At 40.6% G+C, this 17310-nt stretch overlaps 1 protein-coding gene across 1 annotated transcript in view; it reads right to left on the bottom strand.

Annotated features, from left to right (window-relative positions):
* RYR3 (ryanodine receptor 3) overlaps positions 1–17310 on the bottom strand; it is a 372240-nt gene that overhangs the window by 290073 nt on the left and 64857 nt on the right. The window contains exons 5-9 of the mRNA XM_061181456.1: positions 14103–14177; positions 11719–11797; positions 5657–5769; positions 4638–4737; positions 1455–1548 (exon numbers count right to left, since the gene is read on the bottom strand). Coding sequence (XP_061037439.1) covers positions 1455–1548; positions 4638–4737; positions 5657–5769; positions 11719–11797; positions 14103–14177 — 461 coding nt within the window. The remainder of the gene's footprint in view (positions 1–1454; positions 1549–4637; positions 4738–5656; positions 5770–11718; positions 11798–14102; positions 14178–17310) is intronic.

Genomic DNA, 17310 nt, shown 5'->3' with positions numbered 1-17310 from the left:
ACAACAGAGTAGCCCCTGCTCGCTGAAACTAGAGAAAGCCTGTGCACAGCAACAAAGACCCAACACAGCCAAAAGTAAATAAATAAATAAATAAATATTTTTAAAAATAAATAAATAAAAAATTTTAAAAAGGAAAAGAAAATCGCAACTGAGTAGGATCACATGACATTATTTAGTGTAGGGAATCCTTAATTCCAAGGGAAATCAGGTCAGCCTAACTTTTCTACTCAGAGATAACTGCCAGCCACTGGACCAGTACCAGGAAGGCTAGACACCATTCCGGGTCACATCTGGTTCCCATGAAGGGATACACAGAGGACAGAGCAAGTAGAAAGAGGTTCAGAACAATAAAGGATATACATTGCCAATGGATAGTTCCTAAGATGCACAGTAACACACTCAAGCACATTGCTCCTGGGGGTCCTTTAGAACATGAAATAAGGAAGGAGCCCTGGCTGGAGACTCAGCATCTCTGGGTTTCAGGCTCCCATCTGAAATCATCCAGTGTGCGACCTTTGGCAGGAGCCTGACTTAGATGATTTCTAAGTTGTGTGAATGTGATCATGTGTTTCTAATGAAGTAAAAGAAATGCAGTTAATGAGGTTCCCGTAGGCATCACGCAAAAACAAAGAATGTATTACGAGCGATCTGGGAGATCAGACTTGTTGCTGTCCTAAGTTCAGTCTAATTTACATCTGAGATTTGATTTTTTAAAATATATCAGAGTTCCATAGTTACAGAGGCCAAGCTTTTTATACTCCGTTCCTCTCTATATAAACAGAATACTAAAGGATGCTTCAGTGTGAATTTAAGACCTAGATTAATATCTTCCATCTCCTGATTTTGGATTTTGGAAAAGCAGCCTTTGAGTAGATAACTAGAGAACCAAAGAAAACATCATCCTCCGCAGTACGCTCTACATGCTGCCCCTGGCACCATCCCCTGCTAATCCAGCTCTGGCTGGATATTGACATTTGGTTTCTCCAATCCTGTTTGATGATAAGCAGAATGAAATCACTGAACTTCACCTTCATAGTACATAAAAGGGGGAGTAATAGAGATAATCTGTCTTTGAAGAGCCTGGTGAATAATTTATGTAAGTGCACAGACTCACTAGAACGATTATCCTGATTTCCATCACAAAAATGGGTTCTTCAGTCTACAATTAATGCTACCAGAAACTCCTTAGATTTGGAAGCAACCACAGAAAACAAAGGGATTGAAAAGCACCATAGAATTGCTCGCCTAAGAAGCAGCACGTGTATATAGCTATTCCTGTGAGCACACTCAAGCATACTGCCTTTCCTGTTTTATAACTGCAACCCATGACTGGAGGGAAGTTTGTCAAGTAACCAACACTTATAGAATTCATCTGTCTCCACATCCAAAAGCAAACTCTTTAGTCTGAGTCACTGGAGACAGGAGACAAGAGAAGGATGAAGCTGTTGGCTTACCTGTGCTGGGAATCATTCTGGTCTGTAGATGGTATTGTCAAACACTCATCGTGACCATGGAAAAGACGTACTACATGCCCACCAAGTAGGTATCCTATAAGAGAATTATATCCTACCATGAGCTTACAGGAAGTTGAATAATGAGAACACTGTATTTAAAAAGGGTAAATTCATGCATATCTGAGTCAGTTATGGAAAACACCAAGAGAAAAGCATTTGGGACATGACAGATTCCACGACTTCAGGTCTCAGGTAGAAAAGACAAGAAAGTCAAAACAATTCTAACACTGAAAGTTAAATAGGGTTTCAGAGATGAGCAAGTCCAATATCAAAAGGGAGGGTGAAAACAATGTGTCAGTTCATATCATTAAAAGCCAAAAGGTCACCTGTAACTAATATAATGTTGTATATCAATTATGCCTCAATAAAAATAATGCGACATTTAAAAAAAAACACACACACACAAGGCCAAAAGGAAATTTAAGCTGCTACTCTTAGGAGGATAAGGATTTTCCAGTTGTTTAGGATATAAATACATCCAACACCAAGTTCCTGGATAAACTGTTACAATCTGGATGTGTATACTTTGCGGCAAATTCCAAATCAAATTGCAGCCATGAGAAAGAAAGAAGGTGCTGGGAAGGGGGAAGCAAACTGTTATTCCGAGCTCTCTTAGGAGGAGCTACTTTTCCAACGCGTTAAACAAACACAGATCAAACCAGGACACTACTTCTACTACACCAAGGAGAAGGCAGAATGACATTCCAGTATCTCTGAGTGGACAAGCACAGAGGCAGCTATCAACGAGCCCTTAGCTTTCAGAATAAGGAAAGGAATCTCAATAGCCATGGAGTTCAGAGATGGATAGGAAACAATGAACTTCAAGGACTCGATGACCAGTTAGTCTTCAAATAAACTGTGAGCCTCCATTTAAAGAACACAGTAGCGGGAGAGGCGCCCCAGTCTGAGCTTTACCTTGCATGAAGAAATGAAATTCGTTATCCCTTTGAATTAAAAAATTCTCCCAGCTAGTCAGTTCTCAGGAGACAAATGGACTTAATAAGTTCAATGTCTGTATCAGGATTTTGAGAAAATCACATAACTAGATCACTTTAGGGGCTGTCAAACTATTTGGGGTGTTGGATCAAAACGGCAAGAAGGAAAAGTCATGCCAGAGTAGAAAAGGGTGTTATCAATGCATCTTATACAGGGACAGTCTGATATTCCCTGGTTCATTTTTCTCCATCCAGGCAAGGCAAGTTCTTTTTGAACTTCCCTCAAATATTTAGAAGTCATTTTATCATTTTCCTCTCTCTTACTGTACTAATATTTGCAACTGCATACTTTTTTGCATTCAAATAATTCATGATATACTGTAGGGGAATTGTTAACAGCCAATTTCTTTAGAAAATTAACCCCTTCCATGATCACATTTTTTTTTAACATCTTTATTGGAGTATAATTGCTTTACAATGTTGTGTTAGTTTCTGCTATATAACAAAGTGAATCAGCTATATGTATACATATATCCCTATGCCCTCCCTCTTGCGTCTCCCTCCCACCCTCCCTATCCCACCCCTCTAGGAGAACACAAAGCACCAAGCTGATCTCCCTGTGCTATGCAGCTGCTTCCCACTAGCTAGCTGTTTTACATTTGGTAGTGTATATATGTCAAGGCTACTCGATTAAACTCTCTATCGTCTCATGATGGTGAGGCCATGCTCCCCTTGGAGCCCACCATTTACAGTCCTCAGGCTCCTCCAATCAATATCCTACTCCACAGAGGAAACTGCCAAATGCTGGAGCATCACAGCATTTCTTAGTTGAAACACACCAGGGCAATAATCAGGAAAGAAGGGTCATAAGGAAGATCGCTCACTCTCTCAAGGGCTGAAGTGGGTATCTCATCAGTGGATGCTGAGAGAGCATTTTGCAGTCGGATGACTCAAGTGATCAGCTACCCAGGCTCTATCACAAGGGCACTCAATACTTCTAAAAGCATTGTTGTGAAGTGATTTGCAATTAATTAATCTCCACAAGCCCTCTTTTGGGACTGGGCAATAATTTTATTCCTATGGCGGAAATGAATAAATTAACATGGAGAAGATTCAGTCAAAACTTCCTTGGGGAAGATTTTTTAACCCAGTTCCTTGATTCCTGATAGAAGGGAATGATTGACAATAGATTTAGAGCGGTGGGTGAATTCTGGTGCGAAGGAAGAGAGCTAAAAACATATCCTGCTTTTGAAAGGTCTTCCATCAGTTGCCAAAAGAGTTACAAATTTGTTGTTTCCTGATTATTCAATTTAGCTACCATGCCTCCTGAAACTGGGGTATCACCTTGACAACTCTCAGTCTTCCCTCTATTTTCCAACATCATGAAACAGAGAGGCATTCCAAGTTTGAAACTACCAGGCTCAAGATTTAAAACAGGGTTAAAGCCTGTGATATGAGTATTTTTAAAAATCCTGATCTTGCTATAAAGTGCTAGAATGTGATGTGATAACCCTTAGGTCATTGACATTTGATTATTGCGCTCAGCTTTGATACTACCCATGAGTAAGGTAAGGCCAGTGTATTTATTATACAACTTGAAAGGTGTATTGACTTTGCCTGGCTCCAAGAAATAGGATATGTTGAACAAACTTTGATGATCTTACTTCTAAGAGAACAAGAAAATATGGAGAAAATACCATTTGTTGTTTTTAAATGGCCTTCCATAAATACAAGTAAAAACAAATGGCCAAATATCCTTCTATTATAAAGTCCTTCTCCCACCTGTATGGGGAGATGCACTGGGGAGAAATATTTTAAAAAGTCACCTTCTTGGCAAATAATGTCTTCTAAAACTGAACCTGCTAAGGTCTGTATACTTATAACCATAAATAAAAATGAAAAGTCAGCGGGAGAGGGAAGGTACGTCTCCAAGGTCCTGAATACACATAGTGCCAAAACAATAGTGAACTCGAAAGGATTGAAAAATCATGTCAGGAGTGCTCATGTAATCAGAAATCAGGACAGAAAATAATCCACACTAACATCAGAGAAAGGAATTCAGGTGAACCAAAATCACGCTGTGTACCGAGACATTCAGGCGGGAGCTGGGAAGTCGCAGAAAATGCCAATATACGTAGCACAAGACAAACAGGCAGGCTGAGGGCTGAATGCACACAAAGAAGCACACCTTCTTCGATGCTACTTCCTGAGCACGTAGGATGTACATTCCAGAGTGTTTGCATAAAGGAGGCATCCACTTGTATGCTGCCATTTGACATTGAGAGATGCTGCAGCAGAAACAGAAATGAGACACCCTTTAAATCACCAGGCCAGTCCTGAGAGAAGCAGCTCACCTAGAATTTCAAGGATTGAATTAAACAGCCGTACTGTCATCGGGCTTTTTCTACGTAGCCTGTGGGAGATTGTTCCACCCAATCTAGAAGCAGCTTCAAAGTGGGACACTTCATTCAGGGAAGAGGAAGTATTCAGCTACAGAGGTGGCAGACAAGAGTTGACTTCATCCCCTCAGCTGGATCCCTGATTCAACAGGAAGTTATGAAATGTCTATTCTTGGTAGGAGAAGGGAACTCACAAGTGGGAAAAATTACTCCAGCCTTTGGTCTAGGCAAAGTAAAATCTGCTGGCAGGATTGGCGCTGAGAAGCTTAAAAACTTATCTCTGACATTTCTCTGATCTGCAAGGTATTGCCCCACCTCCACCCCCCTAAGGGCTTGACTTCAACGATGCTTGCCTAGTACCATCCCCAGGTGCAAAATCTCACTTGCCTCTTCTAACCACTGTGACATCCCACACACTGAAACATGTGCAATTCTCTTTCTCCCTCCAACATAAGTTTATGTTTTTATATCCAACACTTTCTGGCTTGTTCCTCATTGGACAAGAGCTAAACAATGTGATAAACTGAGAGTAATGGTAACTAATGTGTTAATAGCTGGCTTTCTTAGGAAGAGCCTGGGGGCATTTAAGCAGAGTTTGCTGGGAACAGTACTTTAATCTAAAAAAATAACTGTTACATTCCAGGCCCCATGATAATCTGGCAGGAGAGAGAATTTAATCACCTCTCAAGTATACTGTGTAAAGGTATCTTATCCTGCTCAATCTAATGTGGTCCTGTTCTCCCTGGCCATCTATTCCTAAAAGAAACTACTCTGGAAATGAAAGATGCTTGTATTAGGAGGTACTTACAAGGTATCTCTCAGAGGATACGCTGACAAGGATGAGGTCATCACCAATTCGAACCTTTTCTCCCTCAGACCTCTGCTTGGAAGCGGGATGTATGGTCCACCAACAGGCTTCTCCTACACAAAGGCTCCTTGAGTTAGTGACTGCTTCTTGGAAGCCAGTGTCCCTAATTCTGTCCCTCATTCTCCTTCCTCCTGATGAGAATCCCTGAAACACCCATGCACGCACTCACGCACACTCCAATTTCTATATATCTATAAGCATTCCAGTTACCCCCACATCTGCTCTTGAGTGTGTTTATCATTTTCATTTTCTCTAGAGACAGAAAGACAGTATTTGCAAAAGAGTACTGGAGGTCAGAAGCTATAGAAGCCTTTGAGTATTTTAAATACATATGGAAAAATGCTTTTTTTTCACAAGCACCTATACATCTTTAAGAAATGACTTCATTGGTCTACTGACCACTTACAGCCTTTTATCTTTGCCCCACCCCTTTCCCATGAAATTCTACTAAATCATCAGTAATTCCACTAAAAAAAAAAAAAAAAACAGAGGTTTTTCAGAAAGCCTAAATTTACGAGGACTAAGACAGCAGGTGAGAAGTTAATAGCAAACAAGAAAAATTGACATTTTGGAGAAAGGAATGTAGATAGATGCTTTTAGCCAAGAGAAAGCTACAACTCCAGTCTTTGGGTAAGAAAATGGATGAGAAGTTGATCTCTAGAAATAAGGCCATTCCTGTTACATATTCTCCAGAAACTCTCTGGAATTGGAGGTAACAGTTCCCTGTGAAGGCAACCATAGAAGATGGGGTTGAAAACAGGAGGACTGGCTGAAGGTTTTAAGCGAACATTTAATCTTTTGCATCCCTTTCTTTATCCTGCGTGCCAGGTGACTCTTCCCCCTCCACTGTACAGAAGAATAGAAGTTAAATCCATGGAATGACTTCCATGGATCAGGTACTGTCAGACACGGAAGTAAAGAGTATTGCTGAAAATGGAGAATAATTAGAATTCTTTGCCCTGATTAGTAAAACCCCAGCTCCTCTTCCTTTACCTCCATTCCTCAGCTTCCAGAATGCCAGCTGCGATGCTGAACCTCCCCCCACCCAAATGAAGATTACTCTTTAGGGAAGCCAAATTACCCAACATAAAAGATACCTGTTTGGGCATCTCCAGTGCAATGCCTAGGTCCCTGCTAGATTACCCCAAAACGAGGCTTAAGAGATGGCAAGCCACTCACACAGTCAGGGCTTCCTGTCCCTTTTTACCGCCTTGATCTAAACATCAGCGGGGACCAAGGATGACCTGACATGTGAGGAAAGTCTCTAACATGAATGACGGGAACAAACCAAAAAGTGGGTAAAGGGAAAAAACGGAGATTACAGACAGCTAAAGATAACTTTAAGCAAATCTTAGAATTAATCATCTCAGAGAGATAAGAAAAAGTAACATTCATGAAGCAGCTATGAGAGTATCCATGAAGGATCCCTTCAAAGAAAAAGAAAATTCTTTGATCCTGAAAAAGAGAGAAAGAAACAGGAAGGTTATAGGATAAAGTTGAAAAATTCTCCCAAAATGAAGAATGAAGAAAAACAGATTAGAAACAAGACTGAAAAGAAAATTAGAAAACCAGTCTAGAGGAGTTCCAGAAAGCAAGAACAGAGAAAACAAAGGGAGGAAATTAACAAAGAGATAATATTAAAATTTTCCCAAGGCTGAAAGACAAACATTTTCAGATTGAAGAGGCCTGCAGAGTCCCTAGCACAGTGGAGAATGGACACACACACCAGGGTCCACTCCTGTGACACTAAGAACAATAAGGATCCAGGACAAGACACAGCATTGTAGAACTGCAGACATCAGGGCAAAAGAGAAGATCCAAGTAGCTCTCAGAAAATATAAACAGGTCACACACAAAAGATCAGGAATCAGAATGTAGACGTCTCACAGCCAGACCAAAAGCTAGAAGAAAACCTCCAGGATGCTGAGAAAAAAATATTTCCAATGTAGAATACTCTTATGAATTACTTGTAAAGCTGGAATTAAGAAACTTTCAGACAACAATTTTTCTCCCATGGATCTTTTCCGTAAAAGCTACTGGAAATGGAGTCCCCCAAAACAATGTGCTAAACCAATAAGGGAGAAAAACATGAGATCCAGGAAATACAGACTCTTGGAGAGAGAAAACGGGAATTTCCCGGATGACAGTGGATGTTTCTAAGAAGGTGAAACTGACAGAACAGCTCTTGTGACTGAATGTAATCCGGGGAGAGTTTCTGTTCTATGGGACAGTTTAGAAATGAATGACTGGGTCACGGAAAGTAAAGCAACAAACAAGGCAATTATTAAGTACTGGAAAACTCAAAAGCAATACAGTAAAGTGAACTGACCATAGTATATCATGAGTCTCACCTGCAAATAAAAGTTACAGTTATGCCAATGTAAGTAGTTAATATTGACTTTGGTAGTTATATAAAAAATGGATGCAAATATATTGGGAGGGTGGAAAGAAGACAGGGAAGAGTGGGGACTAAGAGCTAAATTTTTATTGTTCATTTAGGACATCAATAGATCATACCTAATTGGAAAGAATAACTAAATAGCAGTAAACTGTATGACTCACACGCAAGTAGGGAGCATACTAGAGGAGCTGAAAGTGGACGCCCCAGAGACGCAGGAATCCAGAACAGGGAGGGGTGGGGCAGGAGATGGATGTTTCCAATAAGCATAGGAGTACTATGTCTATCTTTTAACTATGTACGGGTATTACTTTGATTTACTTTGGATAAGTATGATCATTTTGATTACATCTTGATTAAACTTAAAATTTCGTAACAGAAGAGGCTGGCCTCTACATCTGAAGGGGGAAATGACATGTATATATCCATTATGTGCTCTGGACCACTGAGGGGGACCAGGATGAAGGGGTCCTAAAGAGGCACACGGGAGAAGACCATCCTTGTTCTCTCGCCCTCTCCTGGGAACAGGGTAGTGGTCTGGAGCCCAGGGACAGGGCCAATCCCCAAATCAGTAGGATGTGTACGGGCCAGGTGAAGGTCCTAAAATACCTAATAGTACATTTAGTGGGGATTTTTTTTTTCATTTTTTTCCAATTCTAAACTAATTCTAAATCTATGTCTAAAACCAAAACAACAACAAAAAACTTTTAAAAGGAGAAAAGAAAGACCCCAATAAGCAAAATCAAGGGCAAAATGGTCACCAGTTCTGTTAGGTCAGTCAAATCATTTATTATCCACTGTGCAGGGGGAAAAGTTTCCAGAAATGTTCAAGAAACTGCTTCCAAACTTCTACTCACATTCTCCTAGAGATTCAACTCAACTACTTGTTTTCAACTCAGAAGAGGTTTCTGAGCCAAAAGTGCATTCACAGAATGACCTGGGTAAAAAACAATGCTTTTCTGTTGGATCCTGAGTGACTCTCCTGCAGAGAGAAGACCCACTCCAGGCCATACTGAACCGTATCTGAGCTGCATGAGTGCCCTCCCCCTCCCCAACAAATAGCAAGCTGGCCTTCTTCAAGGAGAATATGAAATGGGTTGAGGCTGAGGGAGGTAAACAAATTATTTTAGGCTCTAGGTTTTCATGAATACCTGATCAACACTTTCCCCTCTGTCTTTCTGCCAAAGTCAGCTTCTGATCAGCCACCTTGAGCTTGGGTTGGTGCATGTGTTTCCCTAATCTGTCAGCAGAACTCACACCAAGTCTGATTTTAGGAATTTAGAAAAAAAAAGTGCTAGAAAGAGTAATATTCTCTGCTGCTATTTCCCTCTATTTTTATCGGAGGCCCTAATAATTTAAAAAAAAATAGGTTTCCTGAACACATGACTAGAAAGTGGTTATTTCTCAAATTTCCTCCCAATTCTCAAAAAGTCTGAAGTCATTTTACTGGTATAAATAGAATGACCATATATGACTTTTCCGATTATGTGCTCTAAGACTGACAGCTGGTTTATATTTAGAGGTCAACTTACACTCAGAATGTGTGGCACTTCACTCATTCTGTCATTTTCAGCAAAGGTTGACAACACCTTAGAGGAAATTATATTTTAAGAATAACACTTTAGCTGAAAACAAAGCAACCTCAAATCAAATTCAAATATAATCTGATTTCAGGAAGAAAAAAAAAAACCCTAAAGAGGCAGGCTCACTCTTCTGCTCTGTACAAAGAGGAGGAGAGGGAGGGGCTCTCGTGAGGCGTTCTTGGATGTGACTGTGCATGATGCACAAACTGCAAATGCACATGGGTTAAACTCTAGATTTTTTTTTTTCTAGATATCTGTAAAATCAGACAATCTGGATCATCCCCTTATGAACTGATGTACTTTTAGCAAAACCACATGGATTTTGTCCTTGTTTGACTACCCAACAATGGAACTCCCCTCCTATTTGGGGGAAAATGTCATGATATTAAAGACTGAGACTTTAAGTGAGACTCTTCCTGCAGTGTGACCTAGGCTGTTTGCTCTCCCCTTGCCTTTGTTTCTGCCCATTTCCTAAGCCTGGGGCTCAGCTTCAGAGCAGGTCTACACAATATCCTTCCAGTAAACTCTCATTCTGCTTCAGTTAATGGAATTAGTTTCTGCTGTTTGTAACCAAGAATCCTGATTGGTCCATAAGCCCAACCTCTAAATAGAGCAGAAATTATGTATGTAATGCCCTTGGCAGATAGATTGCCCATGAATATTTCCAGCCGCAGGAAACATCCTCCATCCCGAGGCCAGCTGTTCCTCTGCTGGATACTTGCAGATATTACAAAATGGTTTCCTTCATTGAGATGAAATGGGCCTCTTTTCAACTTCTATCCATTGCTCCACTGGTCTTTGGAATAACCCACAGCAAGTCAGCCCCTTCTTTGACACTATAACTAGAAATATTTGTTGACAATTATCTTAGTCCTCTGTTCTTCATTTCTGGTGTCCAGGGAGAACCTGCATCTTCCTGGTCACCACCTTTCTTAGGATCCATCACTTGACTGTCATTACTTTCGACTGAACTAAAAAAAAAACAGCCAGTGTTCCCCAAACTATATGACGGTATATGATATATAGCACTGGTGGTGGAGGGCAATTAAACAACATTGAATCATATAGTGAGAAATTTCTTTTATTACTTTTAAGCCTTCTGATTCTATCAGAAAGTTTTCACTTTGGAGCTTGTATATCATGAACACTTTTCTAATATTTGCCAACACCTCTTCAATTATTTAGTGACATGGTTTTCTTTTCACTATAATTATTTTTAAGGCAAGCAATACCAGTTTTCTACTTATACCAATGATTTTAGTTTTGTCTTATTATAAAATTATAAGTACAAATGTAAGTAAATGTAAAGAAAAATATAAATTAAATAATAATAAAAGTGATGTACAGGAATGGCAAACACCGCGATGGTGGATGTCATTGACTAACATTTGGGAAACACTGCTTTAAAAATAGCTGGTTCACTGCAGAATAAAATGGGACTACTCTTTTTAAAGATTTTTTTTTAATGTGGACCATTTCTAAAGTCTTTATCGAATTTGTCACCATATTGCTTCTGTTTTATGTTTTGGTTTTTCGGCCGCGAGGCATATGGGATCTTAGCTCCCCAACCAGGGATCGAACTGTACCCCATGCATTGGAAGTCGAGGTCTTAACAACTGGACCGCCAGGGAAGTCCCAGAACTACTCTTCTGATCTCAACACTATACTTCATTATGTAAACCCTTATTATGCTATCTTTGTTTTTTAGCGATTATTCATTACCATTGGTTTTTATCAGGAATAACTTCTCTACTTACTTTCGGTTCCTAACCCTAAAAATTGTTTTTCTTTGAGACTCCGGCAGACTGTGGTTAAAACATTATATTTGCCCTTATTCTTAGTTCCTATGTTTTCATTACACATTCTTTTTTTTTTTTTTTTAAATTCTCCAAAGTTTTATCAGACCAGGTTGATATTGACCAGTTTGGTTTGGAATCCCAAATGAGTAGCATTCAGTACCCTTCTCAAAAGCCCTTAGCCCAAGACCCCACTGAGCAGCAGACCTAGGCATGTTGACTTACCTGTGGCGTGTTCCCGTAGACCTACATCAAAGGCAAGTTTATCTGTCTGGGATCTTGATGTAGTCAAACATGTTAGATACTGTGGAACAAGAGCAAATGCTAGTAAAGTCATACTCTTCTGTCAAATCTTGGCATCTCACCACTAGTTGGCTTCCAGTTGTCAATTTCAACATTGTGCTACTATGAAAAGGGCCTGTTTATCTTGTTCATTGCTACAGTGCTTCTGGGATATATTTTTGTAAAATATTTAAAACCTCAAAGATGTTCTTATCTGATGACCCAGTGATTTAACTCATAGGACTATGAGAAATAAGTTTGAAATAGAAAAAGTTTGAAATATTAAATATGCTTTTGTTCAAAGATACTCTGAGAAACTTTTAAACTGGGAACAATATAAACAGAACATAAATGGCCAACAATACTGGAAAGGTTGATAAACTCTGGTACTTTATTTTATGGAATATTATGTTACCATGAAGCATATTTTTCAAGAGTGTGCAACAATATGGAATATATACAAAATAGTGTACTTATATAGTTGCCACGTATGCAAAACTTAAATGCCTAGCAGCCAGGCTAAAGGGAATTACACCACAGTGATAACAAGTTGTCTTTGGACAGTGGGAGCGACCGTGATGACGCCCCCATTTCTATTTATTTTCTGTTTTTCAAATTTTCTATGAGCTTTAAAACTTCTCAAATAATGCCTATGGTTTTTTTTTCTGATGATAAAAATACATGTGCATGTAAAAGTTAAAAATTATTTTAAAAAATAACTTAATAAAGGAAAAAAGTACACAGCCTGTTCCCTGCCTCCTTTTATTGACAGGCACAGTGGGTGGTCTCAGAATTAGACGGGGAGGCAGATATGCACTTGGCACAAACTTGCTGATTTATACTTGTAGTTCACTGCAACAGGAAAATGGAGAATCATTGTATTATACAGTCATCTTCATAGGCTTCATGCTCAATGCTGCTCCTAAAAGGAACTGGCCAGGATAGAATTCATGTTAACTGTGAGTGGAATTTCTTGGGAGTGAGGGGCAACCAACCTAAGGATGAATAATGTAAACCTTCCTCTCTCTAGCACAACGCTAGCCTGAGTTTTCAAAGCCAGAAGTGTGCTATTTGAGCTGCTGTTTATTCTATTTAGGTAGAAAAAGAGAGGTATTAGGGTTTTATTTACCCTATGGATAAGCACCAGATTCTTAAAGATAAATGATCACCTCTCAATTCCAGAGAGTGCCAGGGTGCAAAAGTTTCCCCACTCTCTGTCCACATCTCCTGCTCAGATAACCTTCGATTTGGTCATTTTTTGTCCTTTGTCCTTTGCCACGAGGGATTATCACAGACGGATGTTCAGGCTGAAAAGGTCAACTTCTTACCAGTGCTCAGGAAAAAAAAAAATGCTGCAATAAATAAATTATTTAAGAGGCAGCTGCTGCTCTCGCTGCCAATTTGATAGTTCAAGCTTTGAGACAAACTTTGCAGCTGCTGCAGGTGTAAAATGTGTGAAAATAAAGTCTTGAATTAATGTAACAGTTTTCCACTAGGGCTAGAGAAAGAAATCTTCCTTATACCGATAGCAAGGGAGAATGATACATGTAGGAACTGGGGGCAAAGCTTATTAGAGTTGGCACGTATTATACTTGATTGAGATCATGATATTCCTCTTAACACTCCCTGCAAAGGAACTGCAGTATCTGTGTTTTACAAATTATATTTATTTAAAACTTGAAAAAGTTTTCAAGTTATAGTGAGTAATCGCCATTTCGGTTAATTCTGGTTCTAGATCCCTGAATAGATCAAAGCCTGACCTGCTTCCCGTGACTGCTTTGCTCCTTGTCTGCCTCCCACCTCTGGATTAACATAATACCTTCAAATTCTTCCAGGACTGAAGGCACCAGATACCATCCTATTTCCTTTAGCTAGTAAAAGAGGAGAAATTTCACAAAAAAATCCATTTGATCGCTTTTTCTCCTACGTTGGTTATGCTCGTATACATCATATGCGCAAGTCATCAGTTATTCCATGGTTTATTTGATCATCCATTCAACAGATATTTACTGAGCATCTAGTATATCCAGGCACTGCACTCGGTCGAGTCAGGTTTAGTTAAATAAATTTAAAAAAAGACACGGTCCTTCTCTGGAGTGGGGAGGAAGGTGGTCAGACATTAAACAAACACAAATATGTAAGTGCTAAGTGAGGTAAGTTCCAGGAAGGAAACGCTAAGACAGTAATGTGCTATAGTTATTTCCATTTCAAATGATTCCCGCTGATTACTTAACCTGATCTAGACACTTGCTGGTTTCCTGCCCTTTCTCCCCTCCTCATCTTTCCCCTCCTCCTTGAATGGTGAAAGCGGATCCAGGGATGCTTACCATTCCGCTGAAGGAGTGCCGCAGGAGAATCGCGTGGCCATACAGCAGGGTCCTGTGGCCACCCCCTTGTGCAGCCTGTGGGGAAGGAGGGCGAGAGTGTCAGCACCGGCCAGGCACGGCCTCTCTGACGGCAAAGCAGCACAAGAAGTCTTGGAAGACAGACTACAAAGAAAAGACCCATCGCGAAGCTCCCAAGGAATTCATTCTAGAAGCGAGTGGCCAGCCTACAGGCGGGGGGAGACTGGTGACCACGGCCATGCAACATCCCTGGGAGAGCGTGGGTGGGGCCTCTTCTTGAAAACGGCCCCTGCCCAGCATCAGCGGAAACCCAGAGCCGTTCTACCAGAGAAGCACGTAAATTAGATAGGTACTGCTTACCTTCCTTTGAAACTTCTCAGAAGCGTTCAGAGTGAGAGAGAGAAACAAATGTGATGTAACTACAGCCTAGCGACAAAAAGGCAGCTTGGGGGCAGGCAATATGGTCACAGTCTGTGCCTTGTGGTCTTTTCTCTTCAAGGCACTTTTGCCTCCTGCCCACTCACTTAAATGGGTCCTATTTACCCACACTGCACCAACGAGAGACGGCTCTGAAATCCAGGGCTTTAAAAGGGCGACCAGTGATGCGAGAATAGATCCTCTCGTTAAGGGTCCATCTAGGTGCCCTTTCTGTGCCCCACCAGGCAGCTCCACTCTGGCTGTTCACGCAGTGGCAGCCCAAGCAGCGGTAGAGGCCCAAGAAGAAGAGACAGCCCAACATAAAGCTGCCGGTGTCTGCTTCTTACTTTTCCCCTTATCTGATGGGCACCCCATGATCTGAACTGAATAGCACATGATAGGAGACAAGGCTATTATGTATCCAGTTATAGGTGAAAAGGTAACATGGAAAACTGAAACCTACAGAAAATTCTAGAATGTTTTGGCATCAACATTTTCAACCTTTTACCCAAATCTCTCCCTGTCATGTTAACCTGCCCTCAGAAACAAGTCACATTTATTTGATCACACACCCCTTTTAGGAAGAAATATTTGCGCATAGACCACCATCCCCAAATATGGACAAAAAGAGAGTGCAAAGCCTGAGATTAAAATGAATCATAAACAGAAATTCTAACATTTTCCTTCCATATGCCAAGGGCACCTCTTATGCATCATGTATTAGAGCTACATAGCAGCAAGCCCAAGGGCTGGTTCGAGGGTCTGCTCCTCTCCTGTGTCGACCCCTCATCAGGGCCACGGGTGATGAAGGGGAAGCTGGTGGTGGGAAGAAGGCAGAGGTCTAGATGGTAAGGCCTGAAGTAATTCTATTTCAACTCTATTTGGATTAACAGAATCACCCTGTCAAAGAGATGATTTTTCATGTCATACAAGGAGCCTAAAGAAAAGGAAAAAGATAAATGTGGTATCATGTTAAAAAAAAAAGCCGGTAACTATATATAAATGTGGCTGTGCTTTTTTTCCCACAGCTATAGAGATATTTAAATGCTCTCTAGACCTTAATACTATGGAAGGATTAAATGTTCTTCACAGTATTTCTGAATTTCTTGAAACCATCTGAACTAACTTTAGTTGCTGTATTTACGAATGTGTCAACAGCTTACATTAAAATCAGTCACACTAAAGAATTTTCATTATCTTGTCAGGCTCACTGACAGTTGTAATATTACAAGTTAATTAATAGCTCACGATGGCTTATGTTGTGGGTTTATGCTCCCAGACTAGTCCTGTGCCTCAAACTGAACTACTCACTAAACTATACTTCCCATTGTTAACCATGGGTCACACCTTCCTCCAATTCTTCTTTGTTCCTGTCAACTCTGTGAGTAATCGTAGGTAAAGATTCAGGAGTTGCTGACCCCCAAAGTGGCACTAAGGAGCCTGTGCTATCCTTCTCTGGCAATGCTGGAAACATCTCCTGGCCCTCATGTCCTCAATTATGATGCCAACAGAAAAGCAGAGTGACTTAACTACCCCACTGGGATTGAAGGGAACGACACATGCCAACTCCTCCCTCCGCTAAGATCTCAGATGCTTGTGCACATCAGCTTGTTAATATACAGGCTGCTGGACCCCACTCCACAGTGTCTGCTTTACTAGGCTCGGGATGGAACCTGAGAACTTGCATTTCTAATAAGTTCCAGGGAAAATGACATTGATTACGCTGCTGGTCCGGAAACCACATTTTGAGGACCACTGCTTTAAGGAACGATCAAGCTTCCGTGTCAGAAAGGTAAAGGAGCTTTTTCTGCAGAAGCTTTGATAATCGTCATCCTGGTGAGAGCTATCATTGGCACACACCATGCCTCAGGTGCTTTACATCCATCATAGTTCATCCTCCTAACTTTTCAAGGTAGGAATCATTTCATCCACTTGGAACGTGAGGAATTTGAAACTCAGAGAGGAAAGGATCTTGCCACAAGTCACACAGCTGGATGTGGTGGTGATGGTGGTGGGAACTGAACTCAGAGTTAATTCCAAAACCTGACTCATTTCACTGTACTTTTTACAATATATTCATTTGCCCACTGTGTACAAAACCAGGGTACACAACACCAGGAAGAATAGGATAGGAAGATACTTCCTCAGCTCCTTAATGAAGGTGAATTGATACAGTTGGAATTAAATGAGCTCTAACCACATGGCAGGCACAGAACTACACTAAGTGCTGTACGGGAATCATCTCATTCTATCTCTTAATTAGTGCTGCGAAGTAACCATGGAATTACCCCCATTTTACGGAAGCACCAACTGAGGCTGCAAGAAGTAAAGTAACTTGCTCAAAGTCATACAGGTTCCAAGGGCAAAGCTGGGATTTAACAAAGACGAGGGATTTAACCATATCCTCTATGGTCTCCCTCTCTGTATTCTGGCAGGAGACAAGGCTTGTGTATAAAAAACCATGTTACAAATAGAAAGGACATCCCTGTTCAAAGAGGTGAAGACAAATAGCATTGGAATAGACCAGGAGGGTAACGAGGGTGTTAAGGAATTGCTTTATCAAAAAGGTAGACAGTAACATTCAAGTAGGACTGTTGATGTGTAAGGATAATTAAAAAAAAAAAAAAAAAAAAAAAAAAAGAGGAACCCATACAGGCAAAGCGCTGGAGGTGGGAGTATGAAGTACACGTGGGGACTGGTGGACGGTTCAATGGTTAGTGCTGGGTTTGATGAAAGGGAACAGCTGGAAATGAGTTAGGACGCAGGTACAGGC

Source organism: Eubalaena glacialis, chromosome 2 (assembly GCF_028564815.1).
Source record: "Eubalaena glacialis isolate mEubGla1 chromosome 2, mEubGla1.1.hap2.+ XY, whole genome shotgun sequence".
In the NCBI taxonomy this organism is placed as follows: domain Eukaryota; kingdom Metazoa; phylum Chordata; class Mammalia; order Artiodactyla; family Balaenidae; genus Eubalaena; species Eubalaena glacialis.
The sequence above is the reverse complement of the archived record's forward strand: the minus strand, read 5'-3'. Positions and strand labels throughout refer to the sequence as shown.